Source organism: Gigantopelta aegis, chromosome 10 (genome assembly GCF_016097555.1).
Source record: "Gigantopelta aegis isolate Gae_Host chromosome 10, Gae_host_genome, whole genome shotgun sequence".
Taxonomy (NCBI): Eukaryota; Metazoa; Mollusca; class Gastropoda; order Neomphalida; family Peltospiridae; genus Gigantopelta; species Gigantopelta aegis.
Window position 1 is genome coordinate 75564850 of NC_054708.1, and position 12727 is coordinate 75577576.

General features: G+C 36.1%; 1 protein-coding gene across 3 annotated transcripts in view; it reads right to left on the reverse strand.

Moving 5' to 3' along the window:
• LOC121382767 (nuclear receptor subfamily 5 group A member 2-like) overlaps positions 1-12727 on the reverse strand; it is a 220271-nt gene that overhangs the window by 28726 nt on the left and 178818 nt on the right. The window contains exon 1 of one of the 3 annotated variants that reach the window (XM_041512351.1): positions 7053-7188. The exons of the other annotated variants lie outside the window; for them this stretch is intronic. Coding sequence (XP_041368285.1) covers positions 7053-7134 — 82 coding nt within the window. The 5' untranslated portion in view covers positions 7135-7188. Of the gene's footprint in view, positions 1-7052; positions 7189-12727 lie in introns of those variants that run through there. 3 annotated transcript variants of the gene reach the window in all.

The following is a 12727-nucleotide window of genomic DNA, read 5'->3' on the forward strand; positions in this document are numbered from 1 at the left end:
CCAGCGGTCACTCATAATGTGGAAAATATTTTTGATATTTTCTCAGTGAGAAATATTCTACATTGGTGTAACATACACTACTATTGGACAATTTGACGCTTATAAACCAATGACTTTGTCAGTACTAAATATGATGCCATCACGATTTAACAAACACAAAATGATGTCACGTAGTTTAAAGAGTTTGCCTTTAGATAGGTTTTAGTTGAAAAAGGCATTTAAATTTACTTTAAAACTGGGTTTTTTAAGACATGTAAGAAATATAATACTACATTTGCAGGGCTAGCGAAATAATTTCATGAAATAATTGATATTTTGTTATAAAATAACTGGGTTTCTGCAGTTTTTGAAGTTTTATAGATAATTTGGCGAAATATTTTGCTGACCCAGAGCCAGCCCTGATTTGTGTCCATTAGATACCATTCTGCTTTGTTTTCACTAAAATGATCCGATTTGTGTCCATTAGATACCATTCTGCTTTGTTTTTACTGAAATGATCCGATTTGTGTCCATTAGATACCATTCTGCTTTGTTTTTACTGAAATGATCCGATTTGTGTCCATTAGATACCATTCTGCTTTGTTTTTACTAAAATGATCCGATTTGATTAGGGATTCATGCACTACCAACTTAAAGTTAGATCTCAACCCTCTGGAGGCATCTTAAATTTAAATATCAATTAAGTGTAATGCATTAGATTAGTAGTATATTGAAAATGTGACTTGTAGGCAAATAATTATTATACATTGACGATAATGACATGACGTTTATGAATACATGTGATACCAAACCATTCTGACCATAGTGTTTGACCGGCTGTGACCGGGTTTCATGTGATACCAAACCATTCTGACCATAGTGTTTGACCGGCTGTAACCGGATTTCATGCCACAGAACTAAAGAACCACATGCTCACTAGTTGTCGTTCGTCATTAAAAGAGTTTGTTTTGTTTAACGACACCAATGGAACACTTTGTTTAAATAATCATTGGCTACTGGATGTCAAACATTTGGTAATTCTGACACATAGTCATCAGAGGATACCCGCTAATTTTTTTCCTAATGCAGCAAGGGATCTTTTATATGCACCATCCCACAGACAGAATAACATATACCACAGCGTTTGATATACTAGTCGTGGTGCACTGGCTGCAACGAGAAATAGCCCAATGGGCCCACTGACGAAGATCGATAACGTCCGCCATGAAAGGCTAAAACAATGGTGCGTTCACTAATGTCCACTAAATAATAAGTAACACCCAATAGCTGATGTGTATTTTAGTGCTGGGGTATTGTTAAACATTCATTCATTCACTAAATAGTGAAAATGTCAGGGACCTTTATTTAATAAAATATACATTTTAAAAAATATTATTGTTACAGCAAAATCATATTTAAAAAAAACAAATATTAACCAAAGGTTGTTAAATGCTGCATTGAAGTCTATTTGGTAAATATTAATATACTACCCCCATCCCAACCCCCCCAATCTTTTTAAATTTCTTCCTCCCTCTTTAGGTAACATATCCGATTATTAATTAGTAAAACTGTATTAAGTAAAATAGGGCTAGTGAATTTTTAATTGTGGCTAGTTGTTTAAATCATTTATCCCATGGCTAGTGGATTTTGTAGAAAAGTCTAGAAGCCCTGCAGTGGTCTACTATACACCTGCCCGTTTGCATCTATGCAACCCGTTTTTAAAAACGTGACTGGGCAGTGAACCTCATACGCACAATGACACATCACTTAATGAAATGTACACCCAGAAGACAGAAATTTCTTGATACATGTAGCAATGTTACCATTAGGACGATCTTTACGACATTAGGCGACATGTAGCAATGTTACCACTAGGACGATCTTTAGGACATTAGGCGACATGTAGCAATGTTACCATTAGGACGATCTTTACGACACATGTAGCAATGTTACCATTAGGACGATCTTTACGATATCAGGTGACCAGTGGAAACACCCAGACCTACATAAATATGTACATGTACATGCATGATGTGTTCACCAATACAACCTGTTTATAATAAATGTAACATTGAACAGATAATGAACTTTGTATCAAATGAAGAAATAGGGGTGCAAAGTACCTGAAAATAATATTTCAACCAGAAAATAACATTTCATGAAGTTATATTTTATATTCCAATAAAAGACTTTCTTCCATTGGTAATTTTTGTGATAAATTGGACAATAAATGTATGCTGTCATGGGCAACCAGGATTTATCACTATGACAAAATTCTGAGAACATGTGTCACTTAGTCTCGTGTGTGGTATTCTCGTTAATATACTCTTAAATATTAATATGAAATATTAATGTTATATGTTTTGACCACAGACATCCTAGTAAAGAACGATTAGGTCTGTTTATCAACACACCGAAACACATTCCATAGTTTGCATATGCATCACGCAGTTGTCCCGTACATGTGCGTGGGGAGTCATTCTCGATTTTGACAATTTCCCGGAAAGTCTATTAATCACTGTGGAACATTATTTCTGTCAATCTTTTTCATTCTGTTGATCATACAGTTGTTATTGTTTTGTTTTTTTGTCATTTGTATTGTTTGAATTTGCAATTTACTGATAAAATAATGTCAACTTTCAAATTTCACTTCTGACCCCAATCGTCCTTCAAGATCTTTGATGGTCATAAAACCTACTGTAATACTGAACTACCAGCTGTAATGTTTGTTCAATTAATTAATTCACTATTATCATATAACCACAGAGCTAATATACCTTACAATTTTGGCCATTATAAATTCTTATTAGAGTTCCCCTACTTTGTTTGAAGAGTATATATTAAGTCCACATCTTCCATTATATTTAAACCTGCAACCCATGCAAGCATCTCATCACTGATTCAGTAATGCTAGTATATTTGCTCAAGTGCAAATATTGTAAAATTTGTTTTATTTAACGACACCACTAGAGCACATTGATTAATTAATCATTATCTATTGGATGTCAAACATTTGGTAATTATGACTCGTAGTCATCAGAGGAAACTCGCTACATTTTTTTCCTAATGCAGCAATGAATCTTTTATATATGCACTTCCTCACAGACAGGAAAGCACATACCACAGCCTTTATCCAGTTGTGGTGCACTGGTTGGAACAGAAAAAAACCCAATCAGCTGGATGGATCCACCAAAGTGGTTCGATCCTGCGACAGGAGCACCTCAAGCAAGCACTCAACCAGCTGAGCTAAATCCTGCCCCAAATATTGTAATTACAAGTAGGACAAGTACTGTTCAAAGTAGCAGCAGTTTAAAAAACAATAAAATTCAAAATAAGAAGAGCACATCTCTAATTTTGTTAGTTTAAAGAATAATGTGTAAATGCTCCAAGCTGTGTGACCTACACCCTGAAAATATGACTTATGCAAACAAACAGTGCAAAACTTGTGATTTCTTTGCTTTCATCGACCTGACTTGTAAAACAACATAAATGACTTGATAGTATAATAAACTATTTAATTAAATATATTTCAATTTGCATCAATAGAACGAAATGGAGTTATGGTATTTTTCTCTCTTAAAAGATCCAAAAAAAAAATGCATATCATTAGGTACGTTGGAGCAAAAATGACCACTCATGATAACCAAGTGATAATTATTTTTTCTTTGGGACTACGTAATTGGTCAGTTGTGTGAATTTAGATGGGCAGTTTACTTAATCAAGGGTTTTACAGAATTATTTACAGTAATAAAGCAGGACGGCTGATAATGTCCATTAACATTTTAGGGATGGCAGGTTAGCCCACAATAAGCATACTTCAATCAAGTATGACCTCCATCAGGTATTTCAAGTTGTCGGGTTACTAATAATGTCTGATCATCTGTTTAGATAGCCAATGGGGGGATGATCAGAGTGATTGAATCTTAATTATGTTCCTAACGGTACAGACAATAAAGCCGATAAAGAAGTGTCATATAGTCATACGGGTATTATTATCAACTGATTTAACATACCACTTTCAGTCACTTAATATTTACTTAGATACTAGAAATAAATTAAGGAAAGGTATTATTGGTTTGTCAGTCTGATAAAGCTTTAGGAACGGGATAATCTCCTTTGATACAGATTCAAAGAATACCAACTTAATTGGTGTCAAGGAATCGCTCACTGCATTTTCCATAACTTTGTATGAATTTGAAGTAGGTATGCTGTAAAAAAAAACTATCTATCTTTATAGTCTTCATATCTTGACTTCAGATGGCCAAATCTCTAAAGCATGTACAGCAACTGGCTGGTTTTCAAGCCAGCGGTGCTTACAGAATTTGAAGGGATATGTGCTGGTTCCTGTGTTTTACTGAACCCTTCCCTTCGAGTCGGCGAATCGACAAATAACCAATACAGGCTTGATAACAGAGTGATCTCTTTGCTCCATCCATGAATGCTCCACAAACAAAGTGCAGTCCACATGAACCTATATTGAGTGGTTTTGGTGAATCTTCATCAAGGATTTCATCATATAAAACGTTAAACAATTTCCAATTGACTATGGGTCCATCCATTGACAGTTGAATCAGGTTTGAACATTTAAGACCTGTCAATCCACTCGTAAATTTTTCAAGCATATCAGTGGCAGTGGAATGTCCTAGAAATTCAGAATTGTACCTTGTCTGCTTCCCAGATGCGAACATGGAAGTCCATCTGTTTTGTTTGTGTAGCTTTATTGTGGCTTTCATCGAACAACAAGACATACCCATCAACATTTGTAACTCAATCGCAGAGCAAAGACATAAAATGTGGTGCCAATCCTAAGCAACATAGGTAAACATATTTGCTTTCTCCACATGAAAACGACTTGGCAATCTCACTATCTGGAAATATTGTTTGAAATAACAAATGTCCTTTTTCACAACTCGTGTATGAATAATGTGCATCCATACACTTCAGTGCCCATAACACATCTGCAGATAAAGAATCGGCATTTCCAAAATTGCTGGTTTTCAAGAGAGTTTGACTGCCACCACTACTTTTACTAGCAGCTGGGCTGTCTGCACTACACAGAAAGTTTTTGATACATCATTTATTGCGGACACTATTTACAGAATCCGAACGTTCAATTTTTCCAACTTAATAGCTTTTAACTGCATGTTCGCAATATCAAAGTTTTTTTTACAATACTCACATCATCCTTCGTGTGAATTTCCCACAGCCAGTTTTAACCACTGACTGTATTTATCGTTTTCTAGCCAGGTGTCACAGAAATTACATTTTCCAGGCATTTTGTCACCAATTCAATAACCCTAATTTATTTCTTTCAATCCACTTCGGATCGGATTTCAATTTCCCCCTAGCTAGGAAAAGAACAAAAGCCAGTCATTGATTGGCCGAGCTCGCTTAAGATGTTGTCACTGATTGGCCAATTTGAGTAATCGGCATATCATCGTAAAATACAAAGTATCGCACACTATAAAATTCTCGGACGGTGTTAGTGATGGAAATTTACGAAAAATACCGATCCTCGTGATTTTCCATAACTTTCCAGTAAGTATTTTTAATAAATTTAATTTTCCCAGTACTTTCAAAGACCTAGAAAAAGTATTTTTAAATTCCATAACTTTCCAGGTTTTCCATAACCGCGTACGAACCCTGATCTATGTGAATACAAAATGCTGACAAAATTAAAGAAGCATATCTGCAGTGTGATCGATATTTTACACACGATCAATCAGGCATGGGGAAATGTAATGCCAAAAATAAGAACTGTTTTCAACACGCAGAGTTTGTTACAACTGATGACCTGCCAGATCCACACAATGTAGACGACCCAGACGACAACATCCCATTAAGCAGACTGTGTACACGTAACAAATTGCCACTTACACCAGCTTGGATGACCATTTGGACACATGTGAGACTGCGACCAATGACAACATTATTGACACAAGAACTGTAACACCTGACAACCACGATGATGGCGACGCTGCTACTGATAATAATGACACCACTGCCCTACCGAAACGACCTACTACGGCAGAGACTTTATATGCTCTTGATATTATCAGACAATGGATCGAAAAAAACTGACCACCTACTGGCAGGTTTAGCCCAGATCACAAGTCAGGTCATGTTTTTGTGCTGCAATAAATGTACATTAAATGTTTTGTTTTTAAAAACGATTTGTTTTAATATTATTACTGATGTTTAACAAAAACGTTTGCATCTCTCTTCCAACACAGCTCGGTAATATCCATGGTTCTGATTAGGAAGGCTGATTCGAAATCAGTTTTAGATACTGAACATGGCAAACTAGTATTACATTATACAAGCGTCGAGATTGGTTGTATTATTGTTCGCATGTATGTTGTCTCATTTTGATATACTTGGTAACTGTCAGCATTAAAAAATTCACACACAAAAAGGGTTATTTTAAAATACAAAAACAACTATACTCTTTAGTGTTGTTAAGTTTGCACACATAAATTTATGTCAGGGATAATTTTCATCAGCAACATGTTTATCTCGAGCTACTGCTAACTCGAGCTTGTTGGTCTGGTTCCTTCAACATCGAGATAACAAAGTTTTACTGTATATAGGAATCTATTAGGATGCGAATATTATAGGAAAACTTCTACAGCCAGTACTGAATTAACTATTAAGTTATATGGAATTAATGTTCTATAGATGTCATTATAATAGTTACAAAGGTCTAAAAATACCACACAAGCCAATGAAAACAATCACATAAAACATAAACATCAGATTGATCTAATTTACAATGTTTGATGACAATTATCACCACCTAATAAATTAACTTAATTTTGTTGTTTATCAATGTTCCTCACTAGTAGCATACACAAATTAATATACTAACAGAAATGAAGAACAAAAATAATAAAAATACCAAATTGGAATACAAGGCTACATAACAGACGACAAACTAGGGACTATAAACAGTGTGTGGGAGTAGGGTAGGGGTATATGTGGGCGGAATCTTCACCGACATTCATATTTGGGGTACATGACCATTCGATTGAACATGTTGGCAGGACATTTGTCTGTGATATTTTGGTACTAACTTGTCTCTGCTTCATCTGACGTCTTGGGACATTCTGTCTTACATTCCTCCTCGGTATCACTTCTTGAAAATACCGTACTCATGAGAAATTGCTGTCAGAAATTAAAAATTCATCCAGACTCCTATTGATTTTCGGCCATTTTGGTTGCACTTTACTACTCTTTCATATAGGAGAGTTCCAACTATAGTTCGTTTCCGCAAACAATGTCCGTGGTTGCTCAACAACAAATGAATTTTCAATGGAGACAAAGTTAACATTTGGGACAAACTGATAACATTTACAGATTTTCAGGCAATGCTTCATTGGGCCATTAAATAGGTCAATATTTGTCTGTGACAATATACTTTTAAATATAGGACATGTCTGCCATTGGTGAAATGTAACAAGACTTGTTATAAAATATGGGTGTTTTTTTATTTTTTTTATTATTTTTTATTATTACTAGTATTATGTTTTTAATTAATAGCTAGGCCTTCCATCATAAGTAACTGCCCCAATCCAGGGAAAAAGGGACCGGTGGTCAACATGACCCAGGAATGATGTGGTTGTTTTTGTGGGGTTTTTTTTCTAAACTTCTTAATAACAATTTCAAATAAACTGCAGTTACTAAAAACAGTATTTGTATAATATTAAATATTAAATATTAAACCAATGAATTGGCATGTAACTTTATAATGAAGTTAAAATTCATATAAAAATATATTAGAACTCCAATAACATTTTTAAAAAAAATTCTGTGTAATTAAAAAGGTTTCTTAATTACCATAAAATTATATAGATTATATAGATTAAATCTCATTTTGAATACAAGCCTTGAAAGGTGAAGACAAAATGATTTAGGACAGCAAAGATATGCAGCTTCATCGTCAATGAAATAATCAATAATGCAGTCCATAGAGACTAAAGGTAGAACTGTGCATGCTTTACCTTGGTCGAGGGCTGGACATTGCCAAGTAGTAAAGAGCTTGCTTGATGCGTCATAACTGGCCTCGGTGGTGTCATGGTTAAGCCATCGGACATATGGCTGGTAGGTACTGGGTTCGCATCCCAGTACCGGCTCCCACCCAGTTCTGACAACTCAATGGGTAGGTGTAAGACCATATTACACCCTATTTTCTCTCACTAACCACTAACAACTAACCCACTATCCTGAACAGACAACCCAGATAGCTGAGGTATGTGCTCAGGGCAGCATGCTTGAACTGTAATTGGACATATAAACATGAAAATAAGTTGAAATGAAAATGATGCGTGGTCGGTTTGGGATCGATCCCAATTGGTGGGCCCATTGGGCTATTTCTCGTTCCAGCCAGTGCACCATGACTGGTATATCAAAGGCCATGGTATGTGCTATCCTGTCTTTGGGATGGTGTATATAAAAGTTCCTTGCTACTAATGAAAAAAATGTAGTGGGTTTCTTCTCTAAGACTATATGTCAAAATAACCGATGATTAATAAATTAATGTGCTCTAGTGGTGTTGTTAAACAAAACTAACTTCTTTGTTTTTTACCTTGCCTGTTCCATCAGTTGTCTATATACCTGTATTAAAAAAGAAGATTTAACCTATGTAAGTTGATAGTAATTTACAAAGAAACTTTATTTTATTTACACTGCATGAACCTCTTTTCAAAAAAGGTTTTTTGAGTTTAAAACTTAATCATTAGTTTTTATAAAAAATTTAACTTTATTGATTATAAACCGGCCTCGGTGGCATCGTGGTAGGCCATCGGTCTACAGGCTGGTAGGTACTGGGTTCGGATCCCAGTCGAGGCATGTGATTTTTAATCCAGATACCGACTCCAAACCCTGAGCGAGTGCTCCGCAAGGCTCAATGGGTAGGTGTAAACCACTTTCACCGACCAGTGATCCATAACTGGTTCAACAAAGGCCATGGTTTGTGCTATCCTGCCTGTGGGAAGCGCAAATAAAAGATCCCTTGCTGCTAATCGGAAGAGTAGCCCATGTAGTGGTGACAGCGGGTTTCCTCTCAAAATCTGTGTGGTCCTTAACCATATGTCTGACGCCATATAACTGTAAATAAAATGTGTTGAGTGCATTGTTAAATAAAACATTTCTTTCTTTTTTTATTGATTATAAAATTACATGTCAATTGCATGGTTCCGTTTGATGCAAGTGGACTACGTATATAGAGCAGTTAAAATGACAGACACTAGTTTTTAAACAATAAGGTATATTTTTCACTATTGGAGCCATTTTTAATAACTGAAATTATACTTTACTTAGATTTTATTGTTTATATTATCCATTTCTGTACATCCGAGATGTTTCTGGCCATCCTGGTCTTTTCAGTATCAGACCGGCCTCAGTGGCGTTGTGGTTAGGCCATCGGTCAACAGGCTGGTAGGTACTGGGTTCGGATCCCAGTCGAGGCATGGGATTTTTAATCCAGATACCGACTCCAAACCCTGAATGAGTGCTCCGCAAGGCTCAGTGGGTAGGTGTAAACCACTTGCACCGACCAGTGATCCATAACTAGTTCAACAAAGGCCATGGTTTGTGCTATCCTGCCTGTGGGAAGCACAAATAAAAGATCCCTTGCTGCTAATTGGAAAGAGTAGCCCATGAAGTGGTGTCAGCGGGTACCCTCTCAAAATCTGTGTGGTCCTTAACCCTATGTCTGATGCCATATAACCATAAATAAAATGTGTTGAGTGCGTTGTTAAATAAAACAATTCTTTTTCTTTTTTCAGTATCACAAAATACATTTGTCATATTTTTAAAAACGCACATGCGTCTGAAAAGTAACAGTTATGGAGTCGAGATCTAGTCTATATTTAGAGGGTATTTCACCGATTCAGCATCACCGACTCTTGTTTCACTCTATTATAACCGTATCCAAATGTGTTACAGGTTTGTAGATTAACTAAACTTAAGTGTCCATTTTCACGGGCTGAAACTAGGATCTGTCCCTTTAAGCTAGTGTGAAATAGAGAGATGACTGCCAGTATATATAAACATGGTTCACTTCCTGATGTTGTCAATCAAGGTTGTAGTCAGTATTTGCTGTTACTATATTTATGTGTTCCCTTTAAGCTAGTGTGAAATAGAGAGATGACTGCCAGTATATATAAACATGGTTCACTTCCTGATGTTGTCAATCAAGGTTGTAGTCAGTATTTGCTGTTACTATATTTATGTGTTCCCTTTGTTTTATCTATCAGTACATTTGTTTGGTAACATTACAAACATGGATGATGATGAGATGAAGTCACAGTATTTCCATTTCCGTATGGACTACTTGACACGACCGTGCTCCACGCTTGCTGTCAGTTGAGCTATCTCGGTATTACCCCAGCCCTGGGTAATCATCCCCCATGTGGGGTCATACACTCGAGAAACTCACCCATAATCACACCCGTGAAGTGGATGAAACTCAGGTGTATGTGGCTGTACATCTACCCATTGAGCCTAGCAGTGTACTCACTCTGGGTTGGAGCCAGTACTGGCATGAAAAATCCCCCAGGTGCCTCAGGTGGAATACGAACCCAGTACCTACCAGCCTCAAGTCTGATGGCGTAACAACTACACTACCGAGGCCTGTACATTTGTATATATTAAATAAACAAAAACTATAGTTACAAATATTAGGATCAAGTTTTTTTCATTAACTAGTAAGTTTTGAGTCCATTACATACATGTAGTATATTTGTCCCCTTGATTCATACATTAGTTCTGCATATTTGATTTGTCATTCAGGTAACATTAAAACTCTTAAATTAACACTTATCCTAGTGTATGGTACCATCTAAGAATCAGACTTACCAAGCTGAACACAATTTCTACTTTAAGTGTTGCTTTATTGTGGTACCTTTCGTCCACAGACAATTTGTCCTTTTTGCAATTTGTCCACTCATCTCATACATGATTTTCACCATTTTTGTAACAATAAAATTCTTAATTATATATATTTTTTAATATATTCAATTAAGATTGTTAGTTTCAATACAGTAGTTTGTAAATAAAGTTTTCTGTTGTGGTAAAAATAATAAAATATAACAAAGTCTGTGAGATCAGAGGACACTTACCTATTCCTCTCCGCAATTATTAATATGATGTGCAGAAATTAACCAAACCCCACATTCCTATGTTAGATGCTAAAAAACAACAACATTATAATGAAGTTTTGACCAGAATTCCATCCTCCATATATTATCAAAAGCTTCTCTCTTTTTTAGGTCAATAAATGCATAGCATAATTTTTTAATTCCACTTTCCACACATTATCAAAAGCTTTTTTCCAGGTCAATAAATTTGCAGTATAATTTTCTAATTCCACCCTCCATATATTATTATAAGATTTTTTTCTTGTATAGTATAATGTTTTACTGATTTCCTTATGTAATTAAGATGAAATACCATCTCCTGCTCTAATACAACATGTATGCACAAACTCCAAATACAACACATACACACACACAGAATTAATGTTTATTTACTGTGTGGATGAAATGTATGTTAAATTAATGGGGATGTTAAATTAATGCTACTATAGATGTTAAACTTTTGAAATCTGTGAAACAGTCTAACATTCAGAGAAAACATGCTACAATTTCCTATAATATGCCACAGACAGCACAGCACAGCACATACCATGCCTTTGATACACCAGTCATGGGGCATTGGTTGGGGTGGGATAAAACCCAATCAAAGAATGGGTCCTACAACTGAAGCACCCCAGGGGAGAGCTTTTCTGACCGAGCTCAAGTTCACCCATTTTCAGCAAGATGGCCAGATACTATGATGAAAGCATCTCACTCTCCAGACTGTACTAGATCCTGCACACTCCCCCCTTACAAAGATGTCAAACATTTGGTAATTTTGACATAGTCAAAGAGAGGAAACCTGCTACATTTTTTTCATTAGTAGCAAGGGATCTTTTATATGCACCATCCCACAGACAGGATAGCACATACCACAGCCTTTGATACACCAGTCGTGGTGCACTGGCTGGAATGAGAAATAACCCAATGGGCCCACCGACGGGGATCAATCCCAAACCTACCGCGCATCAAGCGAGCGCTCTACCACTGGGCTAGGTCCTGCCCCTCGGCAGTGGTGAACAGCTTCAGTTGTTAGCGAAGGCGGAAACAAGATAGATGGATGCAACTTTCAAAATTATTAGAAAAACATTCATGTGCAAATGCTAAGCTTTCAACCTTTGTGAGACACTATGAAAAGTTAAAGTTTGTTTTGTTTAACAACACCACTAGAGCACACTGATTTAATACTCATTGGCTATTTAGAGAGGGAGCCTGTTACATTTTTTCATTAGTAACAAGGGATATTTTATATGCACCATCCCATAGGATAGCATATACCAAAGCCTTTGATATTCCAGTCGTGGTAGAGTTGGGAAGGACAACATCAATTCATGAGTGCAAGATAAACGGTATTGCCTCGCAATGAGTTGGGTATTCTATTTATTATCCATTTTCAATATTTGTAATTTTATGGACGATTTTCGAAATTTATTGTTGTTGAAAATAAGTTTGCAAGTTGAGAACAAAAGGCAGCGTTATGTCATACTCATAATATAGCTGTGACATACATATCACTGATGACGTAAGTTAGTTGTTGACATGACTTGTACCATGGAGACTATTCTTACACACAATTAACCGCCTGTACACACAATTAACCGCCTGTAGTGAAG